General features: G+C 41.8%; 1 protein-coding gene across 1 annotated transcript in view; it reads left to right on the top strand.

Moving 5' to 3' along the window:
• PGK1 (phosphoglycerate kinase 1) overlaps positions 1-9,956 on the top strand; it is a 56,298-nt gene extending 46,342 nt beyond the window's left edge. Inside the window, exons 7-11 of the mRNA XM_080653266.1 lie at positions 6,583-6,697; positions 6,932-7,111; positions 8,551-8,728; positions 9,002-9,100; positions 9,469-9,956. Coding sequence (XP_080509392.1) covers positions 6,583-6,697; positions 6,932-7,111; positions 8,551-8,728; positions 9,002-9,100; positions 9,469-9,509 — 613 coding nt within the window. The 3' untranslated portion in view covers positions 9,510-9,956. The remainder of the gene's footprint in view (positions 1-6,582; positions 6,698-6,931; positions 7,112-8,550; positions 8,729-9,001; positions 9,101-9,468) is intronic.
• Positions 9,957-12,146: the final 2,190 nt, after the last annotated feature.

Genomic DNA, 12,146 nt, shown 5'->3' with positions numbered 1-12,146 from the left:
GAGAGGGCTCTCTGATAGGACAGGGGACATAGGGATAGATATCTGTCATGGAGGGAGCCAGGGAAATAATATTCTGATATCCCTTCAACCTCCTACTGATGTACTCCTCTCACCCCCAGTTGGCTGCAACCCAACTAGAAGCCAGAGGGCAAGGGAGTCCCTTGAGGAAGTCCATGCAGGTCAGCCTCTTAGGACAGAGAATAGGGCTGAGAAGGAATAAAAAATGGTTCTGGAGGAAAGAATGGGAAAGGTTCACCACAGGTGCTCATCAAACAATTTTAATTTTTGATGCATTTGAGCCTTTCATAGCCATAACTAGGAGAATCTCCTCATTTGTGTTTAATATATCATTTAGAACTCATTTCTCCAGATCACATACCATTTTATATTTTCTCCTATGGGTAAAGATACCATGTGAATAATTATATTGTGATGGCTTAGTTAAAATAGAAATTTCAGAAGTGTGGGTCAAGAGGCTAGCTGGGTAAATTTTAGGCAATAGAGTAGAGACAGGGACCTGGTACTGCTTGGAAAAGATAACTTTCTTTCACTTGGCATGGCTAACTAGGTACCAGCCTCTTTATGACTAGGAGCCTCTGACCCTTCTATGAGCAGGGCTTTAGTTTTCATGGGAATGAACACACTCAGCATTTCCCTATGAAAGCTGACTCTGGAGTTGAGTGTCAATTTCACATAGCATAATTGCTCTCCAGGTTTTGTGAGCCCAGTTTCAGGGTCCTAAAAATAATTCAGGTGGGTACGGGTCATCTGTGTCTTGTGACCTTAAAAGTTCAGACTGATTGTTGCTTCCCTGGAGATTAGGAATTGAGCTGTCTGATTTTATTTTCCAATCTTCTGTAGACATGGAATTTGGGAGTGAGTGCCACCTAGTGGTTATGATTAGGTTTTAAACTTAGCTTGAAATATTTGTTTTGGGGAAGCTGATGTGGAGGGTTTTTTTTTGTGTGTGTGTGTGTGTGTTGGCCACCTTTCTTGCAGTGTAGTCTCCTTAGACCAGTGGTTGGCAAACTCATTAGTCAACAGAGCGCCAAACCGCGGCTCGCGAGCCGCATGTGACTCGTGAGCTGTAGTTTGCTGACCACTGCCTTAGACCATTAATGATTATGGGAAAAATTTTACTTTTTTTATTAAAAGACATTATTGTGGAAGCACTCAAACACTCACAGAAGTTGAAAGAATAGTATAATAAACCCCCAGGTGCCTGTCACCCTGCTTCAACAATTTTTGACATTTTTGCCAATCTTGTTTCATTTACTGTCTAACGCTTTTTTTTTTATTTTTTTATCAAGAGCATTTTACAGCAAGCCTTAGCCCTGGCTGGGTGGCTCATCACTCAGCACACCAAAAAGTTGTGGGTTCAGTTCTGGGTTGGGGCACAAACCTAGGTTGTGGGTTTGATTTCCAGTCAGGGTGCATATGGGAGGCAACCAATCGATGCTTCTCTCACATTGTTTCTATCTCTTTTTCCCTTTCTCTCTCTAAAATCAATAAACATATCCTTGGGTGAGGATAAAAATAATAAAGTAAGCCTTAGATATCATATAATTTCACTTATAATACTTCTGCATGCATCTCATAACTGATAAGGATACTTCTTTTAAATAACTACCTAACAAAATTTAACACTTTAATCTATTCAGAAGTTATCTATCATCCCAGGAATGTCTTTTTACAGTTTGTTTGAATAAGGATCCAAATGAAGTCCATGTATTACATTTGGTTGTTAGGTATCTTTTATTCTGTGATAGTCCCCTCCTCTTCTTTTTTTTAAAAAAAATATACTTTTATTGATTATCAGAGAGGGAGAGAGAGATAGAAACATCAATGATGAGAGAGAATAATTGATTGGCTGCCTCCTGCAAGCCCCGTATGGGGACTGAACCATCAACCCAGGCATGTGCCCTTTTTTTTTTTTTTAAATATATTTTATTGATATTTTACAGAGAGGAAGAGAGAGGGATAGAGAGCCAGAAACATCGATGAGAGAGAAACATCGATCAGCTGCCTCCTGCACACCTCCCACTGGGGATGTGCCCGCAGCCAAGGTACATGCCCTTGACCGGAATCGAACCCGGGACCCTTCAGTCCGCAGGCCGATGCTCTATCCACTGAGCCAAACTGGTTTCGGCCCTTTTTTTTTTTTTTTTTTTTTAATCTTTATTCAGATTGTTACAATTGTTTCTCCTTTTTCCCCCCATAGCTCCCTCCACCCAGTTCCCACCCCACCTTCTGCCCTTACCTCCCCCCCACTGTCCTCATCCATAGGTGTATGATTTTTGTCCAGTCTCTTCATGAACCCTCCATACCCCTTTCCCCCCGAGAATTGTCAGTCCACTCCCTTTCTATGCCCCTGATTCTATTATATTCACCAGATTATTCTGTTCCTCAGGTTTTTAATTCACTTGATTTTTAGGTTCACTTGTTGATAGATATGTATTTGTTGTTCATCATTTTTATCTTTAGTTTTTTCTTCTTCTTCTTCTTTAAGAATACCTTTCAGCATTTCATATAATACTGGTTTGGTGGTGATGAACTCCTTTAGCTTTTTCTTATCTGTGAAGCTCTTTATCTGCCCTTCAATTCTGAATGGTAGCTTTGCTGGGTAGAGTCATCTTGGTTGTAGGTTCTTGCTATTCATCACATTGAAAATTTCTTGCCACTCCCGTCTGGCCTGCATAGTTTCTGTTGAGAAATCAGCTGACAGTCGTATGGGTGCTCCCTTGTAGGTAACAAACAGTTTTTCTCTTGCTGCTTTTAATATTCTCTCTTTGTCTTTTGCTCTTGGGATTTTAATTATGATGTGTCTTGGTGTGGTCCTCTTTGGATTCCTTTTGTTTGGGGTTCTGTGCGCTTCCTGGACTTGTAAGTCTATTTCACCAGGTGGGGGAAGTTTTCAGTCATTATTTCTTCAAATAGGTTTTCAGTATCTTGCTCTCTCTCTTCTTCTGGCAGCCCCATAATTCTGATGTTGGTACATTTGAAGTTGTCCCAGAGTCTTCTTACACTATCTTCAACTTTTTGGATTTTTTTTTTTTGCTTTTTGCTTTTTCGGTTGAGTGTTTTTTGCTTCTTTGTATTTCAATTCTTTGACTTGATTCTTGTGTTCCTCTAATCTGTGTTTGGGTCTCTGTATAATATTTTTTATTTCAGTCAGTGTATGTTTAATTTCTAGTTGGTCCTTTTTCATATCTTCGAGGGTCTCGTTATATTTATCGGCCTTTTCTAGGATATTCTTGAAAAGCCTTATAACCGTGGTTTTGAATTCTATATCCAGTCGTTTGTTTTCCTCCATTTCTTTCGTTTGTGATCTGATTCTTTGACGCCGCATTTTCACTGCTTCCCTGAGTTGGTAAGGTAGATTTGTGTGCTAGGTTTCCAATATGGCCCAGTGGGTCTGCCTCCCCAGTTAACCTGAGGTGGACACTCTTGGTGCACCCCTTTGTGGACTGTGTGTACAGCCTTGTTGTAGTTAAGTCTTGATTGTTGTTGGTATCACTGGGAGGAATTGACCTCCAGGCCAGTTGGCTGTAAGGATCAGCTGTGTCTATGCTGGGAGAAGTTCGGTGCTGGAGACAGCCTTATAGGATTAGACTTGCCAAATTGCAATAGCCTCTGTGCTCAGCTTAGATGGGGTGGAGTCTCAGTCTTGGCTTCCCGTCAGCCTTGCCCTTGCGCGCACATGCGCGCCTTCAGACCTCTGCCTTCTCCGGCTCCCGAGTCTCCACCTGAGAGTCCAGACTCCCCCCACAAGAGCGTGGGTCCCCAGGGGCTCGCCTGGAACTGGGGTTCACTGCAGTCAGAACTGGGGCCCAGTGCAGTCAGGAGCCTCCGACTCCCTTCCACTAAGGAAAGTCTGTGGCAACCTCCGCAGCCTTTGTGCGCACTGGCACGCGCGCGCCTTCAGACTTCTGCCTTCCCCAGCTCCTGAGTCTCTGCCCGAGAGTCCAGACTCACCCCATAAGAGCTTGGGTCCCCAGGGGCTTGCCCGGAACTGGGGTTCAGTGCAGTCAGAACTGGGGTTCAGTGCGGTCAGGGGCTTCCTTCCCCCTTCCGCCAGAGAAAGTCAGCCAGGCTCTCAGCCGCCCTTCCTTTCTGCGCGCGCAAAGACCCTTTGCCGTACCTCCAATTCTCTGTGAGCTTTTCTCTTTCCTTCTAGTTGTAGAATTTTCACTCAGCCAGCTTTCCTGTGGTTCTGGATGGTGTCCGTTCTGTCTTTTAGTTGTAGTTTTGAAATTGTTGTGCGAGGCAGCAGTTTAGGGGCTTACCTATGCCGCCATCTTGGTTTCTCCTAGGCATGTGCCCTTGACTGGAATAAAAACTGGGATTCTTCAGTCCACAGGCAGATGCTCTAGCCCAGCCGTGGGCAAACTACGGCCCGCGGGCCGGATCCGGCCCGTTCGGCTGTTCTATCCGGCCCGCGGAGCCGAAAGAGCGGAGGGTTCTCTTGCTCTCCCCTCCGCTCCTTCACCAGCAGCAGTGTTAACATGGCAACGGCGGGAAACACGGCCGCAGCTCCTTCTTCTGAGTGGGCGGATTTATATCCGCCCATTCAGTAGAAGGAACAACCTCTCAATCTTCCAGAGGCTCCTTGTAATGCCCGCGGACGCGTCCCCCGACATCACCCTGGGAATGCGTAGACACGTTATCGTGGTGATGTAGGGAGACACGGCCCTGGAGAGCACAGTATCAGAGCATTAGCTAAAAAGGAGACCAACAACACTGTTCCCACTGAAGTTGATGTTTTAAAGACCAAAAACCTTTCAACCCAGTCTATATTGCCATCTACATCTACATCCCGGGCATAATTTGGAAGTTGCACTAAAGAAAATGTTTAATTTACTGTTTACATATTTTGTTCTTTTCTATTTGTTTTAGTTTTAAATTATTTTATTATATTTAAGTTTAATTTGAAAGGCTTTTGTACCTTTGTTAGGCAATTTTATTTTGCCTTTGCCATCTTCAATATAAGGTATGTTATTGTGCTATGATTCCTCCATTTTTTGAAGTTTCAAATTATAATAATTAGTGTTTACATTCTTCTTGTTAAAATGTTTGAAATGAATAAAACGATTGAAATAAAAAAAAAAAAAGACCGTACCCTTTTATGTAATGATGTTTACTTTGAATTTATATTAGTTCACACAAACAGTCCATCCATGCTTTTGTTCCGGCCCTCCGGTCCAGTTTAAGAACCCATTGTGGCCCTCGAGTCAAAAAGTTTGCCCACCCCTGCTCTAGCCACTGAGCCAAACTGGCTAGGGCAGTCCCCTCTTTAGTATTTTCATTTCATTGATTTATTGAAGAAGTAGGGAATTTGAGTTATATCCCACATTCTTTAGAAGAGTTTGAGTCTCTTTACTTTCCTCTTATTTAATTCCCACCTCCCTTCCTCCCTCCTTCTCTCTCTGTATAACATTTACTCCACTCTGACCCTTCATGATGACCAATCTTGAGAAGTGAGATAAACAGTCTCTTGTCATCCATTTCCCCACATCACTATTGTTCTGAAACCCCATTTCACAAATCCTAGCATAGTGCCTCTCACAGGGTAGCCATCATCTTTTTTATTGAATGAAGAGGAAACAGGCCCAGGTGATTTGTTCATTTAAGTGGGATTTAGATATATAGGAATGTGAATGGAAGGCAAGCTATTACTTAGTGAGGGACATTAAAGGTTGTGCTTCAAGTGAACTTGTTTTTCGTTAGAGCTTTTTTCTTTCACAGGGAGATGGAAGGACATCTGTATTTATTGTCTTATTTCCCTCTACTAGAATATAAGCACCAAAGGGGTAAGGGTCTTTGTTTTTGTCAAGTGATTTTTCTTGAGACCTAGAGTAGTGCTTGGTACATAATAGGTACTCTGTAGATATGTTGGATCAGGTGGTCCAAAAGAATAATGAATGCCATAAAGCAAATGTCCCAGTGAATATCTTTCTATTTTTGCTCAGTATGTATTAGTTTGGTAAATAATCTGATCCTTGCTCTAGAATTAAGACAGTTTTGAGTAGGCTCAGGGAAACCCACAATTAGCAATCTTGCTCAGGCATAATTAGTAATCTTGACCCTCTGATTTTTTTGGGGAAAAGAGACAAAATAGACCTATTTGGAACTCATGGTTCCTTTAGATGATAGTAGGTCTTCTTAGCCATTTTTGGTCTAGAGCAGCCGTGGGCGAACTACGGCCCGCGGGCCGGATCCGGCTGTTCTATCCAGTTCTCTTGCTCTTCCCTCCGCTCCTTTACTTTGAGTTTATATTAGTTCACACAAACACTCCATCCATGCTTTTGTTCCGGCCCTCCAGTCCAGTTTAAGAACCTATTGTGGCCCTCGAGTCAAAAAGTTTGCCCACCTCTGGCTAGAGCCATACCATAAAAGGATTTCTTAGAAATGAATTGGCCTTTTGGGTTAAAGAAACATAGGCAAAGCTAGCCAATACTTTCATCACTTTGTGGGACATTTCTCTGTTTCTGTGCCTTGATATAAATACTCAGGCTCTGTGTATTATCACTTCCTTTGTCCATTATTTGTTCTTTCAGTGATGATTCTTGCTTTCCCTTCTAGAGCTAAAGTTGCAGACAAGATCCAGCTGATTAATAATATGCTGGACAAAGTCAATGAGATGATTATCGGTGGTGGAATGGCTTTTACCTTCCTTAAGGTGCTCAACAACATGGAGGTAGGAAACCAATGACAAGTGGATTTGAAATAGTTCTTGATGAGAAATAGAAAGAAAACCAGCTTTTGACATGAGCCCTAAAATCTCCCATTTTTATTTGTTTTGGCAAGTTGTTTTTCCTTTATCTTGGAATTGTTCTTTTATATTGTATTGTATCTTCTTCCTGTCTACTTTGTGAGGTAATCATGTTCTTAGTATAGAGGCTGATCCTCATCATTTTGGTCCCTTGTGTAGATTGGCACTTCTCTGTTTGATGAAGAGGGAGCCAAGATTGTCAAAGACCTGATGTCCAAAGCTGAGAAGAATGGTGTGAAGATTACCTTGCCGGTTGACTTTGTCACTGCTGACAAGTTTGATGAGAATGCCAAGACTGGCCAAGCCACTGTGGCTTCTGGCATACCTGTTGGCTGGATGGTGAGTCACTTGGGTGGTTGATAGTGTGAGTGAACAAAAATATTTTGGTATCATTCATTCAACCAACCGACAAGCATTTTTTTAAAAAATGTATCTTTATTGGTTTCAGAGAGGAAGGGAGAGGGAGAGAGAGATAGAAACATCAATGATGAGAGAAAATCATTGATCGGCTGCCTCCTGCACGCCCCACACTGGGGATTGAGCCCACAACCTGGGCATGTGCCCTGACCAGGAATCAAACCGCGACCTCCTAGTTCATAGGTCAATGTTCAACCACTGAGCCACGCCGGGTGGGCCAACCAACAAGCATTTTAAAAGAATCTCCACAGGAGGTCTGTTAGAGAAGCCTCCAAATGTTGCATTGAGATCCTCCTTAGAGGAGAATCCATGGGGGAAAAGCAATGGTATCAGATTGCTGTTGTCTTCATAAGTAATGTGGGAACAAAACCATTTTTGTTCATCTGTTGATTTCTTAAGTATTTAACTATGTGCTAGGGATGGGGCTATTTTGAATTATATTTTGCTATGTAGAAACCAGTATAAGAAATCTATGAAAACATAAAGATAGTAAAAGTATAGTGATTACAAGCAAGGAAAAATGTATGTGTATATTCAAGACTAACTTAGTTGATTGTAGTGTTCTCCATTTTAATAGCTGTATAAAATTGTATCATGTTGACATACTAGTTTGCTTAGTCATTTTCTTTTGTTAGTCATGTAGATTTTATTTAGTTCAGTGTTTCTCAAAGTGTGGTCCCAAGAACCATTAGTATCATTTTGGAATTTGTTAAAAACAACAACAAAAACAAAAAAACAAGTTCCTGGGCCCACCCCAGACCTACTGAATCAGAAATTCTGGCGGGGGTGGGGGGTGGGGGGTAGAGCCCAGCAATTATACTCAAACAAGCCCTCCTGGTGATTCTTATATATGCCAGAGTTTGAGAACCACTGATTTGTTCAGTGTTTTTCAACTTGGCACTATTGCCATCTCAGGTAGTTTTTGGTTTTTTTGTTATGGAGGGTTGTTATGGCATTAGAGGGTGTTTAAGGCATCTTTGACTACTAGGTGCCAGTAGCATCCCCCACTCCCCAGTTGTGACAACCAGAAATGTCTCCAGACATTGCCATGTATCTCCCCTGGGAAGGGGCAGAACTGACCCTGATTGAAAACCACCAATCTAGTTCTTCACAATAATACACAATGATAATAGTGTGGCTAAGAAAGTTATTTTATCAAATAACCTTTGAGGTTTTCCCTTAGACTTGATCTTCCATAAAGGGCATGAACATGATTATAATTTTAAAAGACTGAAGAGTATCTTGGTTCTAGAAGAAACTCTGGTGTTCAGCCTTAAGTTCTGGTCTTGGTAAAGGTGGTATTTGTTTCTCTAAGTAGATTTTCTTGATAGCTCATCCTTTCTATTAACTCTATCCCATAGGGCTTGGACTGTGGTCCTGAGAGCAGCAAGAAGTACGCTGAGGCTGTCACTAGGGCTAAGCAGATTGTGTGGAATGGACCTGTGGGCGTATTTGAATGGGAAGCTTTTGCCCAAGGGACCAAAGCCCTCATGGATGAGGTGGTGAAAGCCACTTCCAGGGGCTGCATCACCATCATAGGTAAGGGGTCATCTATGGAGCTCCTACCAATGTGAGCTGGCAGAATTCTGATCAGAGGAAAGTAGAAGGGAAATAGGTAAGTTTTCCTGGGTTTCTTGGCACAGTGAATCTTGAGAGCTAAACAGTTATATAATTTATGGAGGAACATCATAATGAGATGGAGTTGGGGTTTCATCAGCTTCTGGTTTGGGCTTGCAAGTACATGACTCTGAAGTTTTGGTGCCAATTCTTTTTTTCCTCTTTTCCCATTTTTACTTGGCTTCCATTCAACAGGTGGCGGAGACACTGCCACTTGCTGTGCCAAATGGAACACAGAGGATAAAGTCAGCCATGTGAGCACTGGGGGTGGTGCCAGTTTAGAGCTCCTGGAAGGTGAGGTTCTTCCTTGATTTTTTGGTTTATTTGGGGGAAGGATGAGGGTTATGCAGTGAGAGGTGGGTAGAATGGAGTGGTGATAGTATTGTCATTAGCAGTCATTTTTAGCTGGGCAGTACAAATGGAGGAGCTTGAAATTAATCTCCTGCCATCCATTTGAGGTGGGGAGGGGCCTATAGGAAAACTTATTCTCAAAGAGGTTATGGTCTAGTAGACCTGGGACCCAAAATGTAAAGGATAGCCAACTCCTGGCCATATATCGTAAAGAAGAGCTGGCATATTATTGGGAAGATAGAAAGTGACAGATCTGGCTTAGTGAATCCTATAGTAATACTGTCTCTTTGTGTGTGTTCTCTCAAAAACAGGTAAAGTCCTTCCTGGGGTGGATGCTCTCAGCAATGTTTAATATTTTTCCTGCCCTTTGGTTCCTGTGCACATCCCCTTAGTTAGTGAACTTAGTGCTTTCCACATCTCTACTTGATATTAGCTAAAATCTTCCCCCATGTCAAGATTCATCTAATGACCAAGAGATGCAGCCCAGGAACACTTAAACGGTTTGCACAGCATCTCAGCTCAACTTTACTGCACCCTGGACTTGCTTCCATTCTTCAGGATCCCATTTGAATTTCATAGTGACTAAACCATTATGCATTCTACAGTGCATATATTTATATTTTGTCTGTTAAAAAAGTAAGTTGTTAGCTTAATTCTCTTCTTGGAGTAGCTTATTCTGATTAGCTTTGTCATTGTTTCGCTACTTGCATGAAAACCAGGTGAAATTCCAGTTGTAGGGAGAGAGGGAGACAAAGTTGGTCATCTGTTAAATAAATAAAAGTTTTCATTGAAACTGGGATTCTTTTCCTGTCATACTTTGTTAGAGTGAGAACAGACTTTTCAAAGGATCAAATTATCTACATTTCTGAATGGAAGAAATGGGGCATCCATGGTGGGGAGGTGGGATTAGATAAATGTCTACTCTTTTATGCCATACATTGTGATACTTCATTTTACATTTTATTTTTATCTGTTACACATGAATGTACTTTTTTTAATATATAGATTTTGTTATTTCAGAGAGGAAGGGAGAGATAGAAACATCAATGATGAGAGAGAATCATTTATCGGCTGCCTTCTGTATGCCCCCCACCGCAATTGAGCCCACAACCCGGGCATGTGCCCTTGACCGGAATTGAACCCAGGACCCTTCAGTCCGCAGGCCGACACTCTATCCACTGAACCAAACCGGCTAGGGCTAATTTTTTTGAATATATGTTTTTATTGATTTTAAAGAGAGGAAGGGAAAGAGAGAGAGAGAGAGAGATCAGTGTGAGAGAGAAACATCTATTGGTTGCCACACGCACCCTGACCAGGGTTTGAACCCGTAACCTGGTTATGTGCCCTGCGGAGCACAAGACAATGTTCAACCAACTGAGCCACACTGACCAGAACCACATGAACAAAAAATAGGCCTCATCTCATTCCTCCCACTTGTGATTCCCACTCCCCAGAGGTGATCACTTTCACTTTCAACTCTTAGCTTTTTTTTATGGTATTTGCCTCCATATTTTAAGTAATATGCTTACTCTGTTAACTTCTTGATATTTTTTTAAGGAAGGTGTCTTAATTTTATACATGGGACAATTTAGCTCACTTATAGACTCATCCACAATACTTCTATTCTTCATTCTCCCAATATAGTTTTATTATAATTCTAGATTAAATTATATAATTGTAAGTATTATTCACAGCTGAGCTATGTCATATGCTATGATTACATTTACTTATGTGACTTTTATTATTTTTTTACAGGAAATATCTTTATTCAGGAGTTCTGTTTTTTTATTAAATTTATTGGGGTGAAATTGGCTGATAAGATTATATAGGTTTCAAGTGTACATTTCTCTGATACATGATATATTGCATTGTATACCCACCAACCAAAATCAAATCATCTTCTGTCACAATATATATATGCCCCCCTTTACCCTTTACCACCCCCTACCCTCTAGTAACCACCATATGTTATCTGTGTCTATGAGTTAGTAAAATCATATAGTTCTTGGTTTAGCTTCTTCCGACTGACTTATTTCACTTCCATAATATCCTCAAGGTCCGCCCATGTTGCAAATGGCACTATTTTATCTTTTCTTATGGCCGAGTAGTGTTCCATTATATATAGGTACCACATCCTCTTTATCCAATCCTCTATTGAGATACTTCGGCTGTTTCCATGTGTTGGCCACCATGAATAAAGTTGCAGTGAACATAGTGGTACATATATCTTTGCAAATAAATGGTTTCAAAATTTTCATGTAGGTACCCAGAAGAGGTAACTCTATTCTTAATTTTTTCAGGAAGCACCATACCAGTCTTAATGTGGCTTCTTCTTCTTCTTTTTTTTTTTAACAGTCTTTATTTATTTTACTAGTGTCCCGATGCACGGATTCGTGCACATTGAAAGGAAATTAATTAGAAGAAATATTTTAATATTGCTATTTGCATCTTGCTAATGAAAAGAAAATAGGATTCTACCGAGTCTCCTATCTACCTACTCCAGGATTAATGTGAATATCAAATGAGATGAGGCACTGGAAAAAGCTTCACAAACATTTGGTTAAACCAGTGGTTGGCAAACTCATTAGTCAACAGAGCGGCAAACTGCGGCTCGCGAGCCGCAGTTTGCTGACCACTGGGTTAAACTAAAATGTTTGCACCTGGCTATAAAGCAAGGTGGCTTCCTGGGTTGAAGAAACTCCAAGGAGGCTAGTCGCTAGGGAGAGGAAGCTGGGCGTTGCTATGTGATGTCATTACCTGGTGCCCACAGCCACCGGTTCTGGGCTGGGCTGGGCTGGGCGTTGGGCCACATTTTGCGCCATGGGGTCTTGGTAGCGTTGGCTGCAATTTGTTGGGCTGTCACTCCAGGGTGGTGGCAGGGCCTGTGTCCCACTTGGGGGAAGCCGAGTGTTGGTTTGTCGGCACCAGGTCTGTGGTGCCATTTCTCTGTAAATGGCCAGTGTGTGTCATAGCAGCTCCTGTGTTGAGT

Source organism: Plecotus auritus (assembly GCF_963455305.1).
Source record: "Plecotus auritus genome assembly, chromosome: X".
Taxonomy (NCBI): domain Eukaryota; kingdom Metazoa; phylum Chordata; class Mammalia; order Chiroptera; family Vespertilionidae; genus Plecotus; species Plecotus auritus.
This window is presented reverse-complemented; position numbering and strand designations above follow the sequence as displayed.